This window comes from Accipiter gentilis, chromosome 5 (assembly GCF_929443795.1).
Source record: "Accipiter gentilis chromosome 5, bAccGen1.1, whole genome shotgun sequence".
Classification (NCBI taxonomy): domain Eukaryota; kingdom Metazoa; phylum Chordata; class Aves; order Accipitriformes; family Accipitridae; genus Astur; species Astur gentilis.
This window is the reverse complement of record NC_064884.1, coordinates 12,982,338-13,006,515: the sequence shown is the minus strand read 5'-3', so window position 1 is coordinate 13,006,515 and position 24,178 is coordinate 12,982,338. Positions and strand designations below refer to the sequence as shown.

Sequence of the window (24,178 nt, the reverse complement as noted above, 5' to 3'; positions counted from 1 at the left end):
GGTCTTTCTATTACTTAAGACTGCAGAGGAGCTATGTAAAAGTGAGGAAAAACTGCTTTAAATGTGGTGAGTCAATTCCCTGCATTGTATACCTGGAGCCAGGAGAAGCAGTTTTCCAAACTTCATATATTCTACACATTGTCTAAGGAGCGTATTCTGTCAAACGTGTAATTGGTGTAATGCATTACAGCAGCAGCACCTTATTGCTTTGAATGCAATGAATTACTGCAGTTAAGGAGTCATTCCTTTCCTATAAACCACGGTGGCTTTTTGGAGTTCCCTTTTGCTTCACGTACAACTATACGTCTGAAGTGGCTTTTTTGATTTGGGGTTGTGCTTTTTGTTTTTTATGTATCAGCGTGCTTTTTTTATTGCTTCTTTCCATGGTGCAGTTTTATGTTACCAAACAGTAACAATTAGAATCCTAAGCCTTATCTGCCATAGAAAACAGCTGTATAACTTAAGAAATACTCATATATTTCTTGCTGTGTTGCTTCTTAAAAAATAATAATAATAATAAAATAGCAAAGCCCTATAATGCAGAGTAGAGTCTCTTACCTAGCCAGTTACATCCACGCGAGTTGTCACTGAACATCTCGCAACTCAGGCTAAGAATGAAGACTGGGAATCAAGTGGAAGGGAAGAAGTTCTGGTTTCTGATACAGAGTATAGAGGAGTGTTTTTAATTAGTACTGACTGAAATGGCCTTAAGTTGTTAATAGAGTGCATCTAGATGAGGCTGCACTAAGACTGCCTCTGGCTTTGCCCCAGAGCTTTCTTGTGACAGGGTGGTGGGGAGGCAGGATCTGAGCCGCCTTTTAAGCAGTCACTTGCATAGCAGGAAACTGCCAGGATACCTGAGGAAAGAATAGGTAGGTGCTTCGGCTCAACATATTTCTGCAGTTCAAAATAACATACATGTCACAGCTACACACACACATACACACACACAAAAACTTCCAGAGAAATAACAGTGTGCTCCATTCCTAAAGCAACAGGGGTTTGTCATTTAAAATAGTGCACTTTGGATGAAGTGCAGAGAAGTCCTTACTTTCTGTTCATTCTTTTGTGCAGTGATTCATTTACAACAGAGCTGGACTATTTAAAAACTCAAACCTTCCGGTCTTTTAAAATATATCTAACAATGACATAGTCATTAAAAAAATTTTAGAGTAAATTTGCCTTCAAAGCAAATGGAGTGTGGTGAAAATGTGAAAAATCAATGCATGATCTGCTTTAGGATAAGAGTTATTTTATGTGAAAGAGGGTAAGAAACCTAAACCTTTCAAGTAAGTTGAGTAGAACTTTAACATTGTTAGGTGAGTCTGAACTAGAGTGCCCACGTGCAGGTTTTTTTCCTAATTTCTGTCCTATCAAAATTTAAATTTAATTTCCATTGCAAAACCGGTTATTTTTCAAATTATTTTAACCCTGTGAAGTATTTGACATTTTAACTCTTCCGAAGATGCCAGCTTTTACAGTCCCCAAAGGTAAGAAAGATTTAAGTGTTAACAGTTCCCTTTTCCAACGGCGTAAAAATATGCATACAAGGTACTTTTAAGGTACAGAACCCCAAACCCTACTCCCACCTCTCTTCTTTATGGGCACCAGTCTTTGGGCTGTAATAGATAACTTCAAGTTATATCATGAAACCTGCGTAGTAACATTCTGAAAGAGAAAGCAGGGATTCCAGAAGGATAAGTTACTCCTCTTCACGCAGCTAGCCATCTGAAAAGGTCTACGTACCTGCTTCCAGCCCGACACTGCTGGCTCAATGGTTATAGCTTTGTAATATGTTATCAAATTGGAAAGACTGATAAAGCTCATCAGTGTGGACACCGTCGGTGTCATAGTACTGGTTATCTGCAATGCTATTCTGATGGTTTGGGATCGGGTTGGTGGATAGTCTCGATTCGCTTAAAACTTCTTGGTCTATAAAACTGTAAACTGCTGGATCAGCTAAGTTAGACTGTGAATTAAAAGGCGTACTGCCCGGGGCTGCTACAGGTGGGCAAGCTGGAGGCACCTGATGGAGCTGCTGCCTGTGATTGCTCGCATTTAACACTGGGTTATACTTTTCGAAGTTTATACTTGTGCAGTTCATGTCGTCGGTCTCCATGTTGACGATGCTGGCTGTGGAGATGCTGGCAGGGTGAGCCTGGTGCACGACGCTGTTACTAGAAACACTCTGCATGTCTGCAGTTGACACCGCCACTGCTCCCATCCCATTTGTGCTGCTGAAATTCCGGTAGAAGCCTGAATCCTTCTCATCAGGCCAGTTCAGGGAGTTGTCGTGGAAAGCTGGGAGAGAGCTGCTGCTCTGAGCAGCAGGCTGAGACACATCTGCCGCAAAGCTGTTCTGTGGGTGCACATTGAGCAGGCTGCCGGCTGAAGAGGGGGTGCCGTACAGCTGCTGCCAGCACGAGGAGAGCGTGTCTTGCTTCCCTGGCCCCACCTGCGCAGGCGGATGGGGAATCTGGTTGCAGACAGGGTAGATCTGACTAGTGTTGGCCAGGGTTCCTAGCCCCGGCATCATCATTGCAGATGAAAACAAGTTTGGTTCTATGGAAAGGAAAGACGTAACTGCATTTTAACGCCATTTTTTTGTATTTTTTAAAATCACAAACAGTAAAAAGCAAAGCAAAACCAGTGCTATCTTAGTGAGATTATATGTGCATTTGCACTTTCACACTTGCTTAACTGCTCTCCAGGGTGAACCCCAGATTTCTGGAGAGCAGCAAGACAGCTATCCACCTCACCCCTCTATGGCAAATGCTGAAGGTGACAGCTACATTTTAGTAAAGAACTGATGGTTTTAGTTTGTATAGTCAAAAGTACCAGTATCTTACAGGAAGAAACCTTCAAGAGAATATTAGAATTTCAAGCAAAGAGGAGGGAAGAGGGAAGGCCAGCAACTGAGTGGATGTTTGAAGGGCTGTGTATCTGAACACAGAAAAGATCAGTAGTTATCTAACTTAAGGCTGAAAGCTAGCAATGCTTCAAGGTGAAGAAGGTGTAGCTCCCCTCCGTGCAAAGGGGAAGTTGCAGCAGGGCTGAGGCTTTGAGAAGAATCTGGAGGAGAAAAAGTAAGGGACAGGTACTACTGCTGCCTTGGGAACTTCAGTGCCCCCCTGAAAAAGCTCCAGCCCTTCCCCACAGCAGTCGGACACCATTTCAAACCACTGTTGGACTGCAAGCAAAAACCTACCTTTCTTGATGAGCTTCCCTTCAGGAGTGACAGTGGGGAATGGAGCTACTTTGGGCCTCTCTGTTGCATTTGACCCTGCGATGGAAGAAAGCATGAGCCTACACTACATGTTTGCTTTTATATAAAATAGCTCCATCCAAATGTAAGTTCACTCCAACAAGAGAAAGACAAATATTTTCCTTACCACAGTCCTGTATGAGCTTTTGCCAAGCCAACGTTGACCTTTGCCTTTTTGCTTTGTTGCCATATGGATCTACAGAGTGGAAGGGAAAAGCGTTACGTTTCTCTTTGATATAATTAGTAAAGGAACTTTCTAAACCTTACAGTAGTGGCACCTGATTGTAGTCAAGATATATTTAAAGAAAAATACTTAAGATGATTGCACTAACAAACCAAGACAGTGTTATTAACCATGATTCTTGATATTTTCATTGAAAGAGGGACCAAACTGACCATTGTTACTTTTAAAAACCAAAGATCTACTTTGCAGAAGTAGTGTTTTAGAATTTTTACTAATTAAGCTACTGTTTATTATTAACACGAGTTCTGCACTGATAGTGGCTTTTCAGAAACTCAGGTAGTTGGAACCATACCCTTTTCATCTGGTAGGTATCTGAAATCCATAGGTTCACTAACTTCCTGGTCTGAAGGTCTTCGCAGCTGCATCTTCACTGTGACGGGCTCGGTGATATCTTTGAGAAACGGTGGCGTTCTGAACACAATTGCAACTTGACGGTGAACGTCAGCTTGTGAGAAGGAACCTTTGGCCTCCCAGTTGTCCAAGACAAATCTGACTTCTATATCATCTAATCCATTAGAAACAGAAGATGCTTGATAAGCTGAAGAAGAACACTGAAAACTTGCAGCAGAAGGAAGGGAGAAGAGGAACAAAGAAAGGAGTCTGACTCACAATTCAGATGAAAAGTAAATGGCTCAACTTTAAAGGCACTGAGTGTCTTTCAGAGGTGCTGAGAGCCCTTGAACCTGAAAGCTGTTCTGCCCAGCTATAAAACCAGACCACTTACACGGCTGTGTGGTGAAGGGCTTCAGTTCCCCAGCTAGAAAGTGGTAGTGTCAGCCATTTGGAACAAAGGCAGGGGAAGGAAAAAAAAAACCCAAAAACCAACAACCAAAAACCTAGTCAAGATTACCTTTCTGAACTTTGTCACACAGTAGAAATATTTCATCTCCTCCTTTTACACTTCCACAGTTCTTGTTCACACGACAAATTCTTAATTCTGCTGTGTTGGGAGCTCCTGGAAACAAACGGGCAAATTTGATGATAAAGAATTACTGTAACTTTGTTGCTATTGAAGGTGAGGTGCTGGGAGTTAAGGCGTATGAAGGGAAGGCAACAGCTGGAGGAGTGTGAGACCCCAAAATCCACACAAAACAAGTTGCTCCATCCAGGAAATTCAGAAGCAGGGCTTGATGTTCCATGATCCTACAGCTCTCGGCCGCTCATCTCCAGTGCAGCTGTGCCACTTACTCCCTAACTATTCTAGAGCAGTCTCAAAATACTTCCCCGAATGACGTGATTGTGCTCAGCCCTGCTGCCCTTCAAGCTGTAGAATTCAAAGCAGTTCTCTGAGTGACTGATTAGCTGTTACAGTCATACTTCTCTGGAAAAAGCTGGGCTAGCAAGTTAAGAAAATTCCCCTCTCTGAGTATCTGGTTGTAGTTTTATTCAGAGACATACTTGGCCATCAAGCCTCTCCTGTGGTACCCTCTCTAAGTGTTTGAGAACAGGTCTAGGAGCCTAACTTTTATAGCAAGTTTCATCCAAAACCACTCAAATTTCAACTCCAGACTGTGGCTGTACACGGACAAGTGCTCATGATGGTTGTGGATGGAGAGCTGCCTCATGCACAGTCTCTGGTAGTGTTGTATGTCACAGTAAATTAACCACCACCCAACTTTGCACGCCACATCCAAACAGCCTGATGGCGAAGGGGGACTCATGCGGGATGGAGACAAGCAGTGCCTGACGGTGTCTGGCCCCGTTCAGTAGCAGCAGGAGACTACTGCAAGAAAGAACAGCCTCCTCGGAGCTTCCTGGGCTATGTTACAGTTTCTTTAAAAGGGCACTAATGTCACGATACAGTAATTCAGAGGTAACAAAGAACTAACAAAAAAAAGCCAGAATGGAAGAACTCTCTCTAGAATTTCAAGTTCACTCCCTGTGGCTATATGCTGTGTTGATACTTTTAAGTGAGCCCATATCAATTTTATGACCCCGTCTTCACTTAACATACAAAGTAAATGATGATCATTTCTCTGCTACTGGCGCTATGACCATATTCATAGTTTACTGCCCTTTCTTCCACCCCTCCAGTCAACAGAACAAAACTAGGCCGTGCCATGATGTTTTCGTCTTGTTACGTCAAGACATAAGACGCCAAGACATCAATTCCAAACGTATTCACCTGGGAGGATCTGGCTGGTGCTGCTTTGCGACCCAGAAACCGATCCTCCTACCACCACAGCAACATGAGGCACCACCACAGGCTCCCTGTTCCAGGCACAGCGATGAAATACAAAGTCAAAGCTCATGGCGTCACCCTCAAAAAAAAAAAAAAAATCTACTTCGGACTCTCAGTTTGAGTCAATTCTTGCCTGATCTTTCATGGTACTCTACAGGTATGCTGTAGCACAACACAGACTACGTTTAAAACAGAGCTCTTGGTAACCTCAGACCAGATCCCAATTACGTAGTTACTATCTGCAGCTATTACTATTATTATTAGGAGAAGTGGGTGCTACAACCTCATTTACTACATGACACATGCCATTTGCTGAATGAATCAGAAACTGTGAAGGGAGGGGAAACAAAACAAACCCAGAAATGGCACAGGATCATATGATTGACAGCGTCATTGTGCGTTTTTCACAGTAAGGGTAAATTGAGAATTGCAAGAAGCAGCCTAATTTTACCTTTGTTTCACTTCTGTATGCTTGAATACCACTTGATGTCCTTTTAACAGGTTTTTCGGAAGGTCTCCTAGACTGGAGGTTGTTGTCTTTTATTTTAAGAGGAGTTTAGATGGGAGGATAAAGGAAAGAAACACAAATGCACGCAGATGTGGATGCACCACTCTCTGCTGTCAGCCCTGGTGCCAAGCAGGAACACTGAGTTCAGCGCCAGCCTCAGAGAGAGATATTCTGTGGCCTCTGTCACGCCATGCCACTTCCCATCTCTCTTCCCCTGTGCACGCCCTCACCTCCCCATCGCTGTGACTCCTGCCCAATTCCTGTTCCTTGCTCCCCAAAAGCATGTCCCTGGTAACAAATCCCTAGAAAAATGAGTTTCTCCCCAAAAACCACATCATTTGAACAAGGGCAGAACAACATGTCCTCCCTAACCTCATTTCTCAGAATCGGTAAGCTGCTTTATCTGACTTTTCCCAAGAGTTTTCAGCGTGGTAAGATACGCAGCTTGGGAAATTTCTGTTCAAAACCAGTTAACATTAACGTTATAAGCAACTGAAAATAGAAGCTGCCTGTAATACTGAATTTTATAAATTTGCAGTCTCTGCTAATGTGACTGCCTCCATATTATGTTCATATTATTCTTATGTATCTCTACTAACCAAAGCAGGTGGAGACTACAAAGTATTAGAAAGTGAAGAAAATACTACATTTAAAGTATGCAGGCTGATTCTCAGAAAAGCTCTGAACACCTTTTTGCTCCTGGTCTGAACAGATCTGCGAAAGCTTGAACTCTAACTACCTAGGATTTCCAAGCCCATTGTACCATACAATTTTATATTTCATCTAAAGTTATAACCTGACCTTACCCAGTTCTGTATGACAAAGCAGGTTTAAAAAGGCTAACATTTTAAAAAGAAATTCAGATCTGAAACTGCTGTTCCAGACAAGAGCAGCATAATTTTTATGATTTGTGGTTGCAGTTATGCGCTTTTATTTACACCGCTGCTACGTTACACAGAGGATTTTAGATACCTATAGTGTATCAGCAGCTGCCCACATACACCCACACTAAAAAACCAAGCTTCCCCCACCACACAGCCATCTGTCATTTCAGCAGCTTAGCAAAGACTGACGTCAATCAACGTAGACGAGTAATCATGATTTGGCACATTTCTAAATGGCATCTGAGACATCACTGCAAATCGTGTACATCAATTTTATCTCAACCCTAATTACTTTAGTACTACAAGGGTTCTCAATAACACAATGCACACAGTTCCAACTTCTAGATAATTCTAGAAGAGACTCTAAAAATACCAAAACCACCTGGGTTCATGTTAAACATTGTCATAATGGCAATGCCCACATCATCACAATTTTAACATCGACTTGATAAAATGCAGACCTTATTTGATTCAGCAGTTTCTGCTAAACTAGTGTCCCTTGACCTTAAATAGTTAGCATGGAAGTACTTTCACTGCAGAAATAAAAGCCACTGCCAAAAATTTTCCAGTTACTGGAAGCTCGTCTGCTATTCTTCTCCAGGAGTAAAGTCCAGCACATGTTGAAGGCTAAAATCCTCAACTGCAGTGACCTGCCAAAGCCACACAGAAGTCCAAGTTTGTGGAAGGAAGAAGGGGTGTTTCACGTACATCTGCACCCTCCCAGAGCATGATCAAACATGCTCCCGCTACCTACCCATACACTGAAAATAGCAACCAACCGGGATACAAAAGGGATCTATAAAAGCATTAAGACAGTTTCCCACTGGGATAAATGTCCCTCTCGAATCCTGTTCCAGAGCTCTCGCAAGGCAAAGGCAAGACTCCTCACGGGTACAAACAGGCTTTAGAGGACATCCCTGGAAAACAGATCAGTCTTACAGCAGCCATCCATCTCGCTACTATTTAATCGCTTGGCACATCAGGAGCAGGCCTTTCCTTGCAGTCATTACTGTGATACGTGAACAAGGGCTGAGAAAGCATCCATGCGCGAGCCCGTGGGTGCGACAGACAATTCTTACTCTGGTGGGCCAACACTTCACCCTGGAATCATGTTCCGAGCATTTGCTCACTGACTTGCCATGTGTTAGACATGCATCTAGCAGTCCCAAGCCACAGAAGTGACCCAGAAGACTGGCGCAGACCTCAGAAACTGGCCTGGCATTTTTCTTCCCAAGCAAAAGAGAAAAGGAAAAAAAAAAATATACACATTTGACTGGGTTGGTACTTACTGTTGTCATAGATGGGGTTAGAAATCAAAGGAGGAAGAGCTAACGTGTAGTTGCCGTGTTCGTCGGGAAGGAAAGCTTGGAAGCAGAGGCGGACGACGTTGAGATCATACTCATCGATGTTGTGCAGCTGTTCTTCAGGCACTGAACAGCAGAAGGAAAGAGAAGACTAAGGATTAGTCATCAAAATCAGCAGTAATTCTTTAACAAAGTGGGGATGAACGTCCACCGGTAGAAGAGATGGTGTTGCCAAGGCAGACGAAATGTGCCTGTAGTCCCTGCTAGCTTTCCAGGGGCTGCATGAATAATTCCTTGTACACGAGAAATGATACAGAAGCCTTGCAATGCTTTCCCTTCATCAAATAAGGCTAAACTGTCCTAGTTCTCCAGTTGCTTCTTGTGTCTGGTTTCCTCACCTTGCCTTCCAGGCCAGTTTCATGTATCTGTAGTTTAAAAGTCACTCCTTGGATGTGTATCTCTTTTTTGCACATGATAAAAATCTATAAAATGAATGCCGCTGCTGAAGAGAAATACTTCAGTACAGAGAAGTCCTAGGACCTGGCTGAAGATTTTTCTGCAACAGTGAGAGACTTCTCCTATTATCATTAGACAGAAAAATAATCAGAAGGCAGTTCTTTGGTGAGAATGAAGCCAAAACAACACAAACCATCAACATCTGTGTCACTTCTGTACCTTTAAGAATAGTGATTAGTGGTGTCATTATGATATAACTTTGTGATACAACAAGCAAACCCTTGCTGGAAAGGGTCTGATTCCTTACATATTCCTCCCAGTGTAAAACATGGTAATGCATAACTCAAGCTCAGCATTTCAGTTTTGTTCACTCTTTCAGTTGCTTTAATTTCAAGACACAGGACCTGGGATGTCATTACTGAACATTTCATGTACTCCTAATTAATGGGCGATGCTGGGAAAAGCAGCCCTCTCTGAATTCGATTCTTTCCTTTAAGGTCTGACACGAAACGATTAAGTTGACATTCAATGCTAGCAAAATAAGAAACTGATTTAATTTCACTGAAGTAGAAGTACTGATAATTAAAATCATTTAAAGTGGCCCTCTTTTCCAAAATCGTTCAAAGCAGCAGTTCAGCATAGCTAGATACCAGATACTCCTTGCAATTACTTGAAGTGAACATGTGCCAAGTCAACAGATCACCACCTCTCCAGTTCACTCCTTCCCCTGCCCTTTCAAAGGCGTCTTGCAAGAATAAAAGATTCACCGTGCCTGCGATAGGAAGTCTGGGGATCACACTGTACTGATTAGATTGCAATGCTCTGACCTTTAACGTTTATCACTGGGTTGGTCTCCACCCTGCCATGAGTGGGATCTGACAATGCCCACTTGAATGATTTCTTCCTTTTACCTTTTGATAGTGTGAAATAATAATTGCACTGAGCTCAGAATACTTTCCACTGGCATTTTTAGTCTTTCTTGTGCTCTGAATATCTCCGTTTCTCCTGGTCTCTACTACAAAATGAAATCAAGTCACCTTTCCCTTTTACAAGCCCATGATCTGCAATATTTCAAGACAAATATGCTAGCGAGTACAAAACTAAGCAGCAACTACATGTGTGACTTCAGAAATGGTGGAGCCCAGGGGAGTTCTGCCCGCATACACTTTGCAGGTTGGTGGCTGACTGTATTACCAGGTATGCAGAGCAGAGTTTTATGATTTAATGCACTTCATTAGTCAACCTGCTAACTTAATAAACCAGGATCTTTAGAAAACAGGTTTGGAACAGACAGCTGTTCAGCCTAACTCAGGTTTGGCAGACTCCGCAGCCCAACTGCTTCTTAATACAGCCTGACTTAAGGAATAAAAAAAAAGTGCCTTCTCTAGATTGCAGAAGGGATAATCAGGAGTGCAATGCTACTTTGCTCCCAGCAGCTCGGGTGAGTCTAATCCATGCTCTGGCATCGTGGCCAGCAGGCAATTAGCTCCTGAGGACGCTCCAGCATCAAGGCTTATGTTCCTGCGTTGTATTAGGCACCGGTGACCACGTGGATCCAGCCAGAGAGCCCAAGCGGCAGTCAAATTTCAAACTTCTTAAAATTTGAGCATAGGGATGCAACACCTTTGTCTAAGTCAGCTCCCTGTAGATAGAAGCCAAGCACAAAATCTGGATCTGGCTTTTGATTCTGAATCAAAAGCAAGGACTCCGTGGTTGTACAGTCAAGTCTCTCACAGGTTCAGGCAGCACCAGTCCCGCGCCACGTTTTCCACAGGTGCGGCAGCCTCTTCCTCAGAAACAAATAATAGCAGACTTAAAGCTTAGAAGAACTCTGTTAAGTGCAAAAATACACTAGATGTGGAGAAAATCAGTAATGCTAATGTTCAAATTACCTGATTTTCTATACTATGAACTTTCTCAAATTCCCAATAAATCTGTTTAACCACCTGATATAGGAAAGGCGTGGCGTGCCAATAACTGCAAGAAACAGAATTACTATATGCAGCTCATTGTATTACAGCAAAAAACACTGCTCCTAATTTGCATTTTCTTATAAATGATTTAATATAATTTAAAAAAATCTGTAGTTTGAAAGAGGAAGTACTCAGTCAAGACTGATTCCTCTTGGGCTATTTTTAACCAGATGAGAAGAACATAACAGAGCAAAAAAGGAGAACAAGACAGCTGCAACTCCATCCTGTGATGACATGCTTAAAAAAAAAAAAAAATAGAAGCTAGATTCCATGTTCATATAAAGAAATGCATAGCTTTCATCAATTTCAAAACATATTTCATTCCCTCCTAAAAGACAATCATCCAAACAAAATAAAATGTTATTTTTAACAAACATCTAATTTTGCTCCCTCTGAAGTCAATTTGAGAGTAGCCACTAACTTGAACGGATGCTGGTTTACACCTTAAGAATATTAAAAACAAACAAAACCGAGGCAGACAAACACACTGACTAATGCCTGGAGTATGGCCATACGGAGGATGGTCGTGTCGTTCCGTGTTATTTCACTGACTTCTTTACAGAAGGACAACAGACAGGGTTAAACCTGACAAACCTGAAGTTATTAAAGTTAAGAAATGCTGTAGAAGATTTTGGGAACAGAAAGGACTGGAGAAGAAGAGTAGCCACTCCATCAACCTCTGCAAGCTCCACACAAGCAGCTCTACTGAAACCAGTGACATTACACACACGCAGTAAAAAAAAGTCGCATGATGCAGTGTGTTGGGAGCAGATATGGTAAAAAAGGCTCAAAACATGACACACGAATAAAAGGAAGAAGTACTCTGGTTTTGGCAAGAATTCAACTTCCTCCTCTGACTCCTTGCTGTATGGTACCACACCTTACTGTCTTCATATGAATCCGACCGAAAGAACTGGAATCCAACCAACAATCTAGGTATGTTCCTGCGACGGCCCAATCTAATAAAAAGCTAGCCTTAACCTGGCAGAAATTTATTTTCCGTAGTTATCTATGCCAACAGGAGTATATGAAGGAATGTTTGTAAGTATAGCTCTTTTACAAGGGAAGGAGAGCTTTCAGAAGTAACAACACTTAGCAACTTAAACACATAGAAATTAAAATAAAACTAAAAAAGAATTAAAATTTTAAGCTAAATATGGAGCATGATGCCATAAAATCCATAAAAATACCACCAGCACCATGGTAAAAGAAAACTAACCCCACTCACCCAAGATTCTGGCAATAGGATTTCAAAAGCAATATCTAGAGTTACCGTCAAACCTGGGGAGTACTAGCTGTCTAACGTGAACAGGGCTACAATAACTAGTAAATCCTTTTTTATAAACCTGTTTACAACTCTACTGAAAGAAATGCTGATTCCCCATCTTAAAAAATAATTACCTTTGCAATAACTCTCTAATCCGTTATCCACTAACACGGGAAGAGACTGATACAGTTCCAGTGCGGGCAGAAAAACACCCCACGCAAGCTAAAATCATGAACCCCTTCCAACCCGAGCTGGCTAATCCGAGCAGCTCCCGCAACACAGGCATCAGGTTTGGGTTGTCCCTGTCTCCAACATTTAGGTCACTAACGTCCAAAGATGCCCCGCTAGTTTTCTAACGAATGAGAGAACTTCTTGGATTTGCTTCTGTAAGACAAAATTGGAGACCTTCCGGGTCCAACCCACCAACATGCAAGTCCAAGTTTGGGCACAAAATTAAAGATGCTGATTAACATCAGGCCTCCTGTTTGTTCCTGTTTATTAATTTCTAATATTTTTTTACTATTTTAACAGTCTCCAACATCCAGAAAGGCCAATAAAATACCGTTTATCTGATGAAATTACTGGGGGATTAAGGGCTCTGATGTCTATGCATAAGGTGATGCTACAGAGAAAGTGAAAGTTTATTCTGAACACTGAAGAGAAATGATGAAGCGTTTGGTTTTTTGACTGATAACGCAATACCTGATTAAATAGCAGATTCCTCACATACCACCCTCCACCCAACTTCTAGACTAATGATGTCAGAAACTTCTGGAGTGGGTGGAGTCGGAGGTAATTCAGCATCTAAACTTAACCTGCATGGAAACTTCCAGGGCAAATGATGTGGTGTGACACATTCAGAGAAGGCTACGCTGAGAATACCCGTTTACCCCACAAAGGGACATCTTGTGACCTTCGTTTCTCCATGAGGGGCTGCAGGGCTACATGAGCCACGCTAGATCTCAAAGAGAATGACCTCCCACAAACAAAAACGCTTCACCAAGGAGACCGCTCAGGAACACGCATCGTTAATAATCACGATGAGCTGTACGCTGCCTTTTCTCTTACGCAGATGATGGTTTTTTAATTTAGGGATACACTGGGAGCTCAGTTTCATTTAAGTGATGACACAGAGGTGGTTTGCCTCGAGCATTTTGCTTCTGGAGTACAAAGATACCCGCCTTAGCCCTGATACCCACTGATCAGTTTAACTCGGTCTGTGCCAGAGGTTTTGCTGTAAAAGGCTGGCTCTGCCCAACCTTCACTTCCAGCACTATGCTTAGGCTGGGCCTAGCTCTCACGTGCTGAATCAGATCAAGGAACTGGTCTGGGTAAAGCTAATTTGCCAGAGGAGGAGGAAAAGGCTTGTTTTCGGTCAGCCCGTTCCCAGGACCGCTAGCCTTGGCGCAAGGGAAAGGGTGGAAGCGGACAGATGCAGCGAAAGGACCGACTGCCTCTTCCAGTGCTGGTGCTGATTTATGCCAGGTTCAACCAGCCAGAGAAACCGGGCGCAAGTCCCCGGTCCCTCTCAGTGCCCGGGAGGTACAATTCCTATTCCCTTTACTCCCCTCAGCCTACGTCCGCGCTGCAGCCCCAGCTGTGACGGTGTAGCTATACGGCACCTAGCCTTAGGAAAGGCTACAGCAGACAAGGAACGCAGCACACACTGAATGGCCCAAGTATCTGACTGGTGTCTCCTGTAGCTGAACTCTGTGCAGCTAAAAAGGACCTCACCAGCTAGTTTAATGCTACATTTGCTGTTTCTAAGTGAACTACAATCACAAAGGAAAGAGCACATGTCCTGCTGTGCTATTTGTCCCTTGCTGTCAAAAGCAGGATATTGTGCTCTCTTTGTACCTGGGCTTCAGCAACTGAATGCACAGTACTGGATGACAGGCCAGGCTGTTCAGCTACGCATCCAGAGGCATAAATACCATCTACTGCTGGGAGGTAGAAGCTGAGAATGAGGGGAGAGAAGGACCATGGCAGCACCATGTTTCGCCTCCCGATAGACCCACGCCTGCTTTATACCTCTGTGATCCATGAAGAGGTAAGTTTCAATCAATTCTGCAGAAAAAAAAAAAGAAGCCTTTGCATGAACCTATAAACAGAACATGCATCAGCAACACTCAGTAATTTTAAAAAAGCAAAAACTCAAGGGGGTTGATTTTGTGCAAAAGACTGTAAAAGTCAGATGCTAACCTACAGTCAGCAAATGCCCAAACTACTACGGTTACATGGTTTACGGAAGAAAGAAATGCAGGGAAGGTGAATGGCCTGGCCTCCCTCATACAAAAGCCAAAGGAAGAACTGGGAATACAAATTAAAACTTTTGAAACTCAGTCCTTGTTTTACCTAGACAATGTTTCTCTGAATGGGTTCTTTTCCTGTCTAGAGTTCAATCTGAGAAAGGTAAAATTGGAACTGATTTAAGCAAATACATCCATCAGACTCTATACCTTTCTAACGCATTTTTTAGCAGTTTCTGTTCATAGCATAAAAAAAAAAGTCACCTTTTTTTGTGTCTCTACTTAGTAGTTTTCCTTTTCATTTTTAAACAATTTGAAAAGGGGCTGTCCTTTAGGTTAATACACACATTTCAGCATAAACAGCAAGAAGCATTTACACAAGGAACGAAAGAACAAAGGGCTTTCCAAAGGCAAAAGCTAACGTCGTGTTAGGACGTTTAGCTGTCCTCAAGTGGATTTGCTCTGTGCCTATTAAAAAGGTGACAACTCTCACTTACCAAGACTTTCAGCCTGAGAATTTAGTTGGGGGGGGGGGGGTTACGCATTTCTTTTAATAAGGACAGAAGTTGAAAGTTTCTTGTAACATCCGAGGCACTCACTACAGAGGACTCTGACGCTTTCTACTTTCAAACAATTCCCAACTCCCAAATTCTCGCCAAGACCCTTCTTTTGGTTCCTAATACTTTGCTTAGTTGCTCATGTAATCCATGGCCCTACGAGCCCCCCCCCCCCCCCCAAAAAAAAGCAGGCCCTTCCCTGCAGCAAGGGGGCTGGAGTGGGGGGGGGGGGGGGGGGGGGAATCCTGAACTCAGACGATGGGGGGCAAGCGGCGTGGGAGAAGAGGGGGTCTTACGAGCACGGCCGTGCAGGGGCTGGCAAGGGAAGCTGCGGAGAGGGTGACGGCACGCGTGGGCAGGAAGCGAGCGTGACTGGTGTGGGGACGAGCCCGGCTGCATGGCGGAGGCGTGCGGGGGGGGCCGGGGAGGTGTCGTGGAGACTGTGACGAGTGCGAAGGCAACGCGGGGTCAGCTGCTCGCGGGCAGAAAGGGGAAACGGCAAAGGAAAGACTGCGGAGGCAAACAGAGCCGAGCTAGTAGTGGGGTGCAGGGGAGAACCTAAAAATTAATTAAATGCTTATTAGCAAGAGCAATTACAAAGGAACAGGAACCTTAAGTGTATGTCAAGCTCCAGGGAAAGCCTATTTATACCCTATTGATCAACTGCCTGAAAGGGGACGATGCTCTGGGTTTCTCACTCTAAGACAAGTCTAAGGTTTTCATGCTGTCATCCCTTTGGCTAGAAAAAGGTTAGTCCTCTGTAATACTGTGCCAAGTACAGTTTTCTCCTAAATTTAAAGAACGCACCGAGGGCTTTTTCTCATCGATAATTAACTTGAGCTGTTATTAACTCAATTGTTGTCTCTATGTCAAGTCACACCCACCCACAAAAGCTCTTAACTGAAGACTGGCTCTTCTTTTAATTTGAGTTGGCTGTACATCAGACAGTACATGGGAAGACAAGGATATGGCACAACTCAACAGCTCCTAAAAGAAAATAAACACCCTAGAAAGCAGACGTGGACCAGCTCCACTGGAGGAGTAACTCTGCTCCTTCGATGCTGTGCTATTTATATCACCATCATGCCAAGGAGTCCTACTTACACGTTAGGCTGCCAATGCGCACCATTCCCCTGACGTGCTCAGGGATGAGATACGAGACAGATTTCTAGAATTGTTTAGCTTATTAAAGGACAAAAATATATGGGATGTACCTTGTAAACACAACAGATCACGAACACACCTGGTGACGGTGTGGAAACGGTGATTCTCTCTCAAACAAGGCTAACGCAAGAGGAGCAACCTGAGTGCAAGTCATGTGACTTGAATCCAAGTGAATGCACACAATTTGCACAGCCTGTACTGAACTTAACAAGGTGTCCTGATTTCAGCTGGGAGAGAGTTAATTTTCTTCCTAGTAGCTGGTACAGTGCTGTGTTTTGGATTTAGTAGGAGAATAATGTTGGTAACACATGGATGTTTTAGTTGTTGCTAGGTAGTGCTTATCCTAAGTCAAGGACTTTTCAGTTTCCCATGCTCCACCAGCGAAGACATACGCAAGGAGCTGGGAGGTGACGTAGCCAGGACAGCTAACACAAACCAGCAAAGGCATATTCCATAGCAGAGGAGGTCATGCTCAGTATATAAACTGGGAAGAGTTGGCCAGGTGGGGCCAATCACTACTCAGGGACTGGCTGGGCATCGGTCGGCGGGTGGTGAGCAATTGCAGCGTGCATCACTTATCTTTCTTGGGTTTTATTTCTCTCTCTTTTTGTTTTCTTCCTTTCCATTAAAATTATCATTATGATATTTTATTTCGGTTATTAAACTTATCTCAACCCATGAGTTTTACCTTCCCACCCACTCTGATTCTCCTCCCTATCCCACCAAGAAGGGAGAGGAGTGAGCGAGCAGCTATGTGGTGCTTAGCTGCTGGCCGGGGTTAAACCACAACACAAGGGATAAATGCTGCCAGCTAATAGTAATAGTGGGGAACGTATAGTGAAACAGCCTTACAGGTACACTTGCAGAATGACTCAGACGCAGACAGCTCCAGCTAAGCACATGGCATGGTCTGCAAACACCAACTTCTAATCATTCAGGAGTTCAGAGGTAGACAGCAGTTGCTCCAACAGTACAGGCAAGAGTGCTGGAGAAAACGATCTTAAAACCCATACATCTTGAGCAAGCAACTTCCTACTGTTGCCAGTTATGACCCTTATTCAGCATGCGTCCATACCATACGCTGGAAGGCATGGAGGGGGGATGACACCACCAGAGAATTTGTGTTAGTGCTCAACTCTCCCTTTGCCATCCCAATTGTCTGTGGCACCTGGGCTTCACTGGAGGATGATGCCCCCTTTACACGAGGAAGTCTAGAATGCAATTTTGTGGACCCACGCCTTGCTATTACTTCATTCCTTACTGACAAGACAAGTAATACATATGCTGGCAAGCTGGAGGCATTTTGCATCTGTTAATAGGGTCAATACTGAACCTCTGCCCTGAAAGGAGACGCAGGGCAGGGACTGTTTCACTGTTCCCAAAGGTGGGAAAGAAAAAGAAAAACCAACCAACTCACGAACACCCTGACGGCTAGTTTTTAGCTCCATGAAGTTTCTTTTATGACGTTCACACAAGAAATGAGTAACACTAACTTGTGACCTGCTTAGAGGATGCATCTAACTCCAAACCATCCTAAATAGAAAAGTCTGACACCTTTCTGAAGACACATAAAGCGCAATGCAGGATGGATACAATACAGCCTGTGCAATCTTGGAGAATGTAGCGATACTCTTCTGACCTTGAAAAACAAACTAAATCCATACATAAAACTTTCAATCTTAATCAAGCAGCGAACATTGCAGTGACTGCTACTAACAAAACCCCGTTTTGATCAACTACTAAGTACACATATAAAAATATTTCTGTCACTAATCCTGTTTTATTAGGCCTTGGTCCTATGCCTTCCTGGGCTCTACTTAGCATGGGACTGCCCTGGAGCAGCTGGAGGCCATTCTCAAGCAGCTCTGCTTTGTGCTGACACGTTAACAAGTGCCGAAAGGCAATTACGCAGGCTGGGGATTGCCAGCGGCCCCTTCTCAGCACAAGCCCTGCCGAGAGCAGGGTGCTGCCCTGCGCGTCACCCACGCAAGGCTCTCCCGGGCTGCCAGGGCAGGGCGGTGGTCTCCTCTGCTGCTGGACTGGTGGAAAGCAGCCCAGGATCTGCCCTGATGCTACCAAGCGCAACCTGCTGTAATTGGCCAAAAATGATTAGTGAATTTGGAGTTACGTGCCAACCACTAAAAATCTGCTGTCAAATGATTTTTGTTAAAACGTTTCTTCGCTACTATGCTCAGCAGCACTAGGAACAGAGCTATGTGGTTGCTAAAGTTTCTTTGTTGAAAGAGACATACAAAAAGGCATTTTATCACGTTCTTTTACTGCACAACATCAAAAGAAAACATCAACTCGTTTTTTATTTATGGAGTAAAAGAAAGCCAAGAGGGCTGAACAGAAGCATTCCCCTTTTTTGTTTGAAATCAAGGCAGAGCTGGCTGAGTCAAGGTAACATAATTAAAACACTTAAACTGTTTAAACTGTGCTGATGGACTAAAATGCAAAACCAGATGCTATTGCATGCATACATTATCAGAACCAGGATAATTGTTTAGATGGGCCATTAGGACCATCAGCCTGACTCCAAATGGCTGTTCTAAAATTAAGAAACATATTACAGAATGAGAAATGTTTTAGGTAAGTTCAACATGCTTCTTTTTTTAACTAATTCAGGGACATGTATTTTAAAGCTAGCCAGAAATCTAGCTCTTGACTCTCTAAGAAGGGTCTTACCTGACTTCAGCAAGGCTTCTGTGGGTATTAAAAAAAAAAAAGTATTTCGAAAATATCCAAGCTCTTGCCACACTTAAGCAAATACATGACTACATTCATAATGCTTAGCTAATAGATTGGAGGTATTTATGCTTTTCATCTAATTCCCTCCCAGTTGTGCCTGCATGCTGCAAGTGTTGGTCCCTACAATTTGCTGTGTGTTCCCCACTCCCTCTGTGCATTGAACTTAGCAATTATGTGGCTGTGAGATTAATTGCTTTAGCAAGTTGATCTGAGGGGAAACCACTTTTTTTTTTTTTTTTTTTTTAAAGTTAGTTTTCCATTGGAGCAACTTGCCGAGTCCGTTCACCGTGTAGCCACACGGCCTCTGTATCTGGTGTGAGGAAAATGGTACGTGTGTGTGACCAGGGATGGAGGGAAGAGCAGAATGACTCTTTCTGAGAGCAGCCCACAGATCTGCTGTCATGTAAAACTGCAGCCTATGTGTAGGCCCTTACAGGTGTGATTCCTACAGGTGTGATTCCGTAGCAGCACAACTTGCCTTGGACTTGACTGAGACCAATACTGCTGTGGACTTCTTGAGTGCCCGTACCAGGTCCCGTGCTGTAAAATCAAGTGAGGGGCAGCTGGAACAGGCTGCCCAGGGAAGGGGTTGAGTCCCCATCCCTGGAGGTCTTTAAAAGACACGTAGATGTGGCACTTAGGGAGATGGTTTAGTGGTAGGCTTGGCAGCGTCAGGTTAACAGTTGGACTCGATGACCTTAAAGGTCTTTTCCAACCTAAATGATTCTATGATTCAGGGAGTCCATCAGCTCCCTGAACTGGCTGGCTGAGGGGTCACAAACACCAGTGTTGCAATAAGAGACGAGACGGGTTGGTGGCAAGCTAGACTTAAATTGGTTTAAGTTGTTGCAGAGTTACGCTAATTCAGTCTTTCATCCTCAAAGCTGCCAAAACTGGGGAATCCGATTCCCGAGGTACTTGTAGAAGTTTCCAGGGAAGGTTTCTGCTGCTATCCCATTGCTTCTGTCCAAGCAGCAACTCACATTGCTGCTGGGGATTAAAAAAAAATATAAAAAAAAATGAAAGGGGCAACTATCCAAATAGATTCGTCATGTGATGAGAGTGAGGAAAGACCAGGAGGGACAGAAGGGGAAGAGTGTTTCTCAAAAAAAGAAAACAAAGTTCCACCAGAAAAGCAAAGGCAGGGCAAACAAAACCCTACCACCCTGCAAAATGAACCAGCTGAGTTCTACTCACCATTGAAAGGGTTAATCTTCTTCGAGATTCGTAAAGAAATTGATTCCTTCAGGTCTTTCTTCTTCACACACTGAATGCCCAAATTCTGGAAACTGAAGCACATGTGACAGGATTTCAGCAATTAATAAAATCCTCAGTGTAGAACATTAAATAAATTATTTGATGTTGGTGTGATAACATACAGTTTAAGAAATTAAAAAGAGCTTATTTTGAGAAGGATGAAAAGAAGGGATGCATTTTTTTCTAAAATAAGAGCAGAAACAGATGAAAAATACTGAAATGAAATTATAAAGAACCTCTATTCTTTATTAACAGTATCTATTTCTACATTAAAAATTGTTACTCCTCAGTAAACTTACAGTAATTAAATAGTTAAATACTCAATCTCAGGTAACTTAAAGTGACAATTATTTTTGTTATCAATAAACCTGCTGATTTGCATTAGTTAAGGGTTTGCTCTCCTGCTTTTATCAGGGAATGTAAATTTCAAACACTTTTTTAAAGTTTTTTTTGAAACAAGTCTAAACAGGTTTTTAAATCTCACACAGTTATGGAAAAGTTCTGAAGAGCTGCAGCTCTTCCTTATTTGCATAAAAGTGCAGGTCACCCCGATGCAGGAGGTGGGGGGAGTCCCAAGCGAGCTGACTCTTTCCCACATGGAAAAACCATGACATCATCAAAGCTGAGTGGATGTAAAGCAGGAAGTAAAAAAAAAAAATAAAAAAAAAAAATATCTGTGTTTCATGATGTTACACTAAGCTCAGAAGAGAGGTCATGCCAGCAGGCATCCTTCTCCAGAAGTACCAGCTATTTCCCCTTCCTTTGAAACTCCACAAACGTTCTGTGCCTTAGCTATGCCTAAAAAACCACCTTAATGCACCTAAAGATACTCCTTGTTCCCGCCAATGCTCTTAAGAACAGTTCTACATTTCCCTGCTCTGAACAAGACTATCCTAGCAAAACATTAAGTTTAATTTCCTTAAACTCCCTTGCCTGAGCCCAATACGCTCTGTTCAGAGGTTCCCAAATCCTCTGCCATCTGGTCTACTTCCAGAACCTTTAATTCACTGGAGAAATGCATAAGCTTCCTTTTGAACCTGAGCTTGATACAGTGACCTACAAGAAAATACAAGGCACTAGCATCTCATAATTCAATAAAGCATGCTGGCTCCATGATGTGGCTACTGACATTCAAGATTTGCACCGCACCTTGATGAGCAATCCTATTTCTATCTTGTCTTGTAGGTAGTACTTTTTTTAGGGCTTGATCACACCACATATTAATTTCCACCACCACCCCCCCAAACACCCACTGTATTCTGCAGATTCAGTCTGAAGCACACTTCAAGTCCACGAACATGCCTGGTTCCGTATCACGGCCATCTGGCAGTCCCAGGCTCTCCAGCCATCCACCGTAAGTTCCCAAGCAAGTACCTGTGTAGAACTGGCCTTGAACAAAAGCTTTATCCAGCTGTGCAAGGACTGACAGCCATTACTCTGCACCTTGCCACCACTATGAACAAAGCCTCTCATGGACAGAAACTAGGTTTTTAAGTGCCCTGTAATTCTCGGATTATAAACATTTTCTTAAACACGCGCTGTCACAGTGAAAGTGTCTACTTAACTATCACTAAACAGAAGGCCAGATCAGAGGAGAAACTGTCGAGAACCCCAGCAAGGCTGTGGGGTTTCACATCAACGCTAGCTGACAGGAAGCAAGCAAGATAACGAGAAGAGAGAGGGAGAAGTAGGAAGAGAGAAGAGAGAGGGAAAAAAAAAGAAAAACACTTTTAAAAACTATGATATCATCCACGTAGAGAGACAGCAAACTAGGAAGTAAAAATCTGAGTATAGAAGCAGTCACACAGGCTCCAACATTCATACTTTTGCCTTCATGTTTTGGCCAGGGAGGGCCCTGATCAAGTTTAGGCAGCAGTACAAAGATCATTATACCACAGGCAGAACAAAACACTTTGTTCAACCGGGACTACATGGGGAACTTTAAATAAGCAGAAAGCAAAGTAATTACTCAGACCAGCCCAAAATCTGGGATTAATAATTCCACTTCTGCAGAAAAAAAAAAAAAAAAGTAAAATTGGATTTTTGCTCCATTTGGGATGCTTAGCAAGAGTAAACAGCCAGAACCACTACCAAGAGAGGACCTCTCCTGCTCACTAGTATTGCATGATGCTTTTCTCTAACATGGACTCGAAGAGAAGAATGTGAAGACTGAATCACTAGCCACAAAAAGGAAAATTACTTTAAACATCCAGATCCAATTATGGATCATACTGTTCTTTCATCTTAAACCACCCAATGATTGGGGGGGAAAAAAAAAAAAAAAAAAAAAAAAAGAGTGTACCGATGCTGGAAACATTTCAAAGAGAATGTTTCGAGCCTCCTCCCATCACGATCTCCCATGTCAAGCTCAACTGAAGCTTACAGTTTTGTAGTATCGGTAAAGTGAAAGTAGCCCACTTGCTATTTTGTTAAAAACTGAGAGGCTTATAACCTGACGATATTGAGAAGAATTCAATCACAAGTGCCTTAAGTGAAATGCATTATGTCAAAGAACAGGATTTGATGCACACATATAATGGAGATGAAATCAAAATCTGCAAATAAATATTTGCAGAGCATCCCAATGCTTTTTGGCATTGCATCCTGTAATGGCCTCTCCACAGGCCTGCCGTGTGCTTACACGCTTAACCTTGTGCAACAAAACGCCAAGAGGAAAAACAATCATCAGTGTCTTCCTGCAGCCAGTGAACGTAATACATAACCAGAAAAGGTGTTAAGCAATCAGGCTTTTTTCTGCTTCGGATCAGAAGGCAGAGAGCTGAGAGCAGGAAGTAGGATGGGCTGGAACAGCAGACATCCTTTGACCTTAGGTGCGGAAGCTTCATTTGAGAAGACAAAGGGGAAGCTGGTGAATGGATGGTCAGAGGAAGGTGCAAGGTCCCTTAACAGTTTAAAGGTATTTGCAGCTGCCTTTCAGACAAGGTGAAGAGGAACTCCATTTGCAGGAAGGCCGACGAGGATGAGGTTACAACAACCAAGATGGAAGGCAAGTGCCTGAAGGGACAGCCCTACCTTTCCAGAGAGGTATAACAGTGGCGGAAAAGTTACGCAAATTACATTTACTAGTCCTTTTCTACCATTTGCCAATTAGGACAGCGTTGTGAACAGAGCTAAAAAAAAATAAATTCATAAATTTGTTAGCATCTCTAACAGCAAAAGGCAGTACAGTCAACATGCTACGTGCCACCTGAATATGCTGCACCACATTCATGATCACTTGAGCCTGGGCTGTATGTTGAAGAAGCATCTCCACTATTACAACTGTGTATTTCACCATCAGGCAATCATCATCTTCAAACAGACTGCGTCTTCAGTTCTCTCCTTTAATAGTGTTCTACTGACTAAACCCACATAAATGTGGAGTAATTTCACTAACATCAACAGAATCCCATCAGCCTGAGAGCAGCGTGTAAGAGCTACTTATACACTGAAATATTTAGCTTATTTTCTTCCCCGCTCAGTTATGTTTACCCCAAAGCAATAGCCTACTTCCAAATTTACTACATTGCAAACTGTCAACCACAAACAGCTTATCAATTCTAAATTCCCCTCTCCGGCAATCATCACTCAACATTTGTTGCAGTTTACTCTGCTTTTACTTTATTACGTAAGACTTGGTGAACTTACAGGAAATGCCATCAAATACAACTGTATTTTAGATATTCTTAACATCTCTCTGAACAGCACTGAGAAACACATCTTGCGCACAGCCTGAACTTTCGTTACTGCATCCACAAGTGGATCCTTCCCGGGCATGCTTGCTCTACAGAGTTGGGCCTGAGCAGAATCTGTATTTTTACTCAACACCCCTCCCCCCACCAACCCAAACAAACAGCAACAACAGTGACAGCTACTAACACATTTCTAGACATGTCACAACCATTATCTTCTAAATGACACGATACTCATGCAGTAAAAACTTTCTCCACCAGCTTCCAGAAAGTCCACATAGAATTCCCATGGAAGACGTGAACTTCCCTAATCACCGTGAAGTACTAATTCTAATGATGTTGTTACCCATTCCATTACTCATCATTTTCACATCCAGGAGAGAGAGTCATGCTCAAGAGTAAGAAGTGTTACTGAACAAGTGGGA

General features: G+C 43.0%; 1 protein-coding gene across 3 annotated transcripts in view; it reads right to left on the bottom strand.

The window, feature by feature from the left end:
• Nucleotides 1-310: 310 nt before the first annotated feature.
• The window catches only part of REL (REL proto-oncogene, NF-kB subunit), a 39,443-nt gene continuing 15,575 nt past the window's right edge, over nucleotides 311-24,178 (bottom strand). For 2 of the 3 annotated variants that reach the window (XM_049801552.1, XM_049801554.1), the window contains 7 exons: nucleotides 20,002-20,093; nucleotides 8,373-8,513; nucleotides 4,360-4,464; nucleotides 3,802-4,014; nucleotides 3,393-3,461; nucleotides 3,209-3,283; nucleotides 311-2,562 (listed from right to left, as the gene is read on the bottom strand). In XM_049801552.1, the coding sequence (XP_049657509.1) occupies nucleotides 1,772-2,562; nucleotides 3,209-3,283; nucleotides 3,393-3,461; nucleotides 3,802-4,014; nucleotides 4,360-4,464; nucleotides 8,373-8,513; nucleotides 20,002-20,093 (1,486 nt within the window). In that variant the 3' untranslated portion in view covers nucleotides 311-1,771. The remainder of the gene's footprint in view (nucleotides 2,563-3,208; nucleotides 3,284-3,392; nucleotides 3,462-3,801; nucleotides 4,015-4,359; nucleotides 4,465-8,372; nucleotides 8,514-20,001; nucleotides 20,094-24,178) is intronic. The other variant, XM_049801553.1, reaches the window with a different exon arrangement.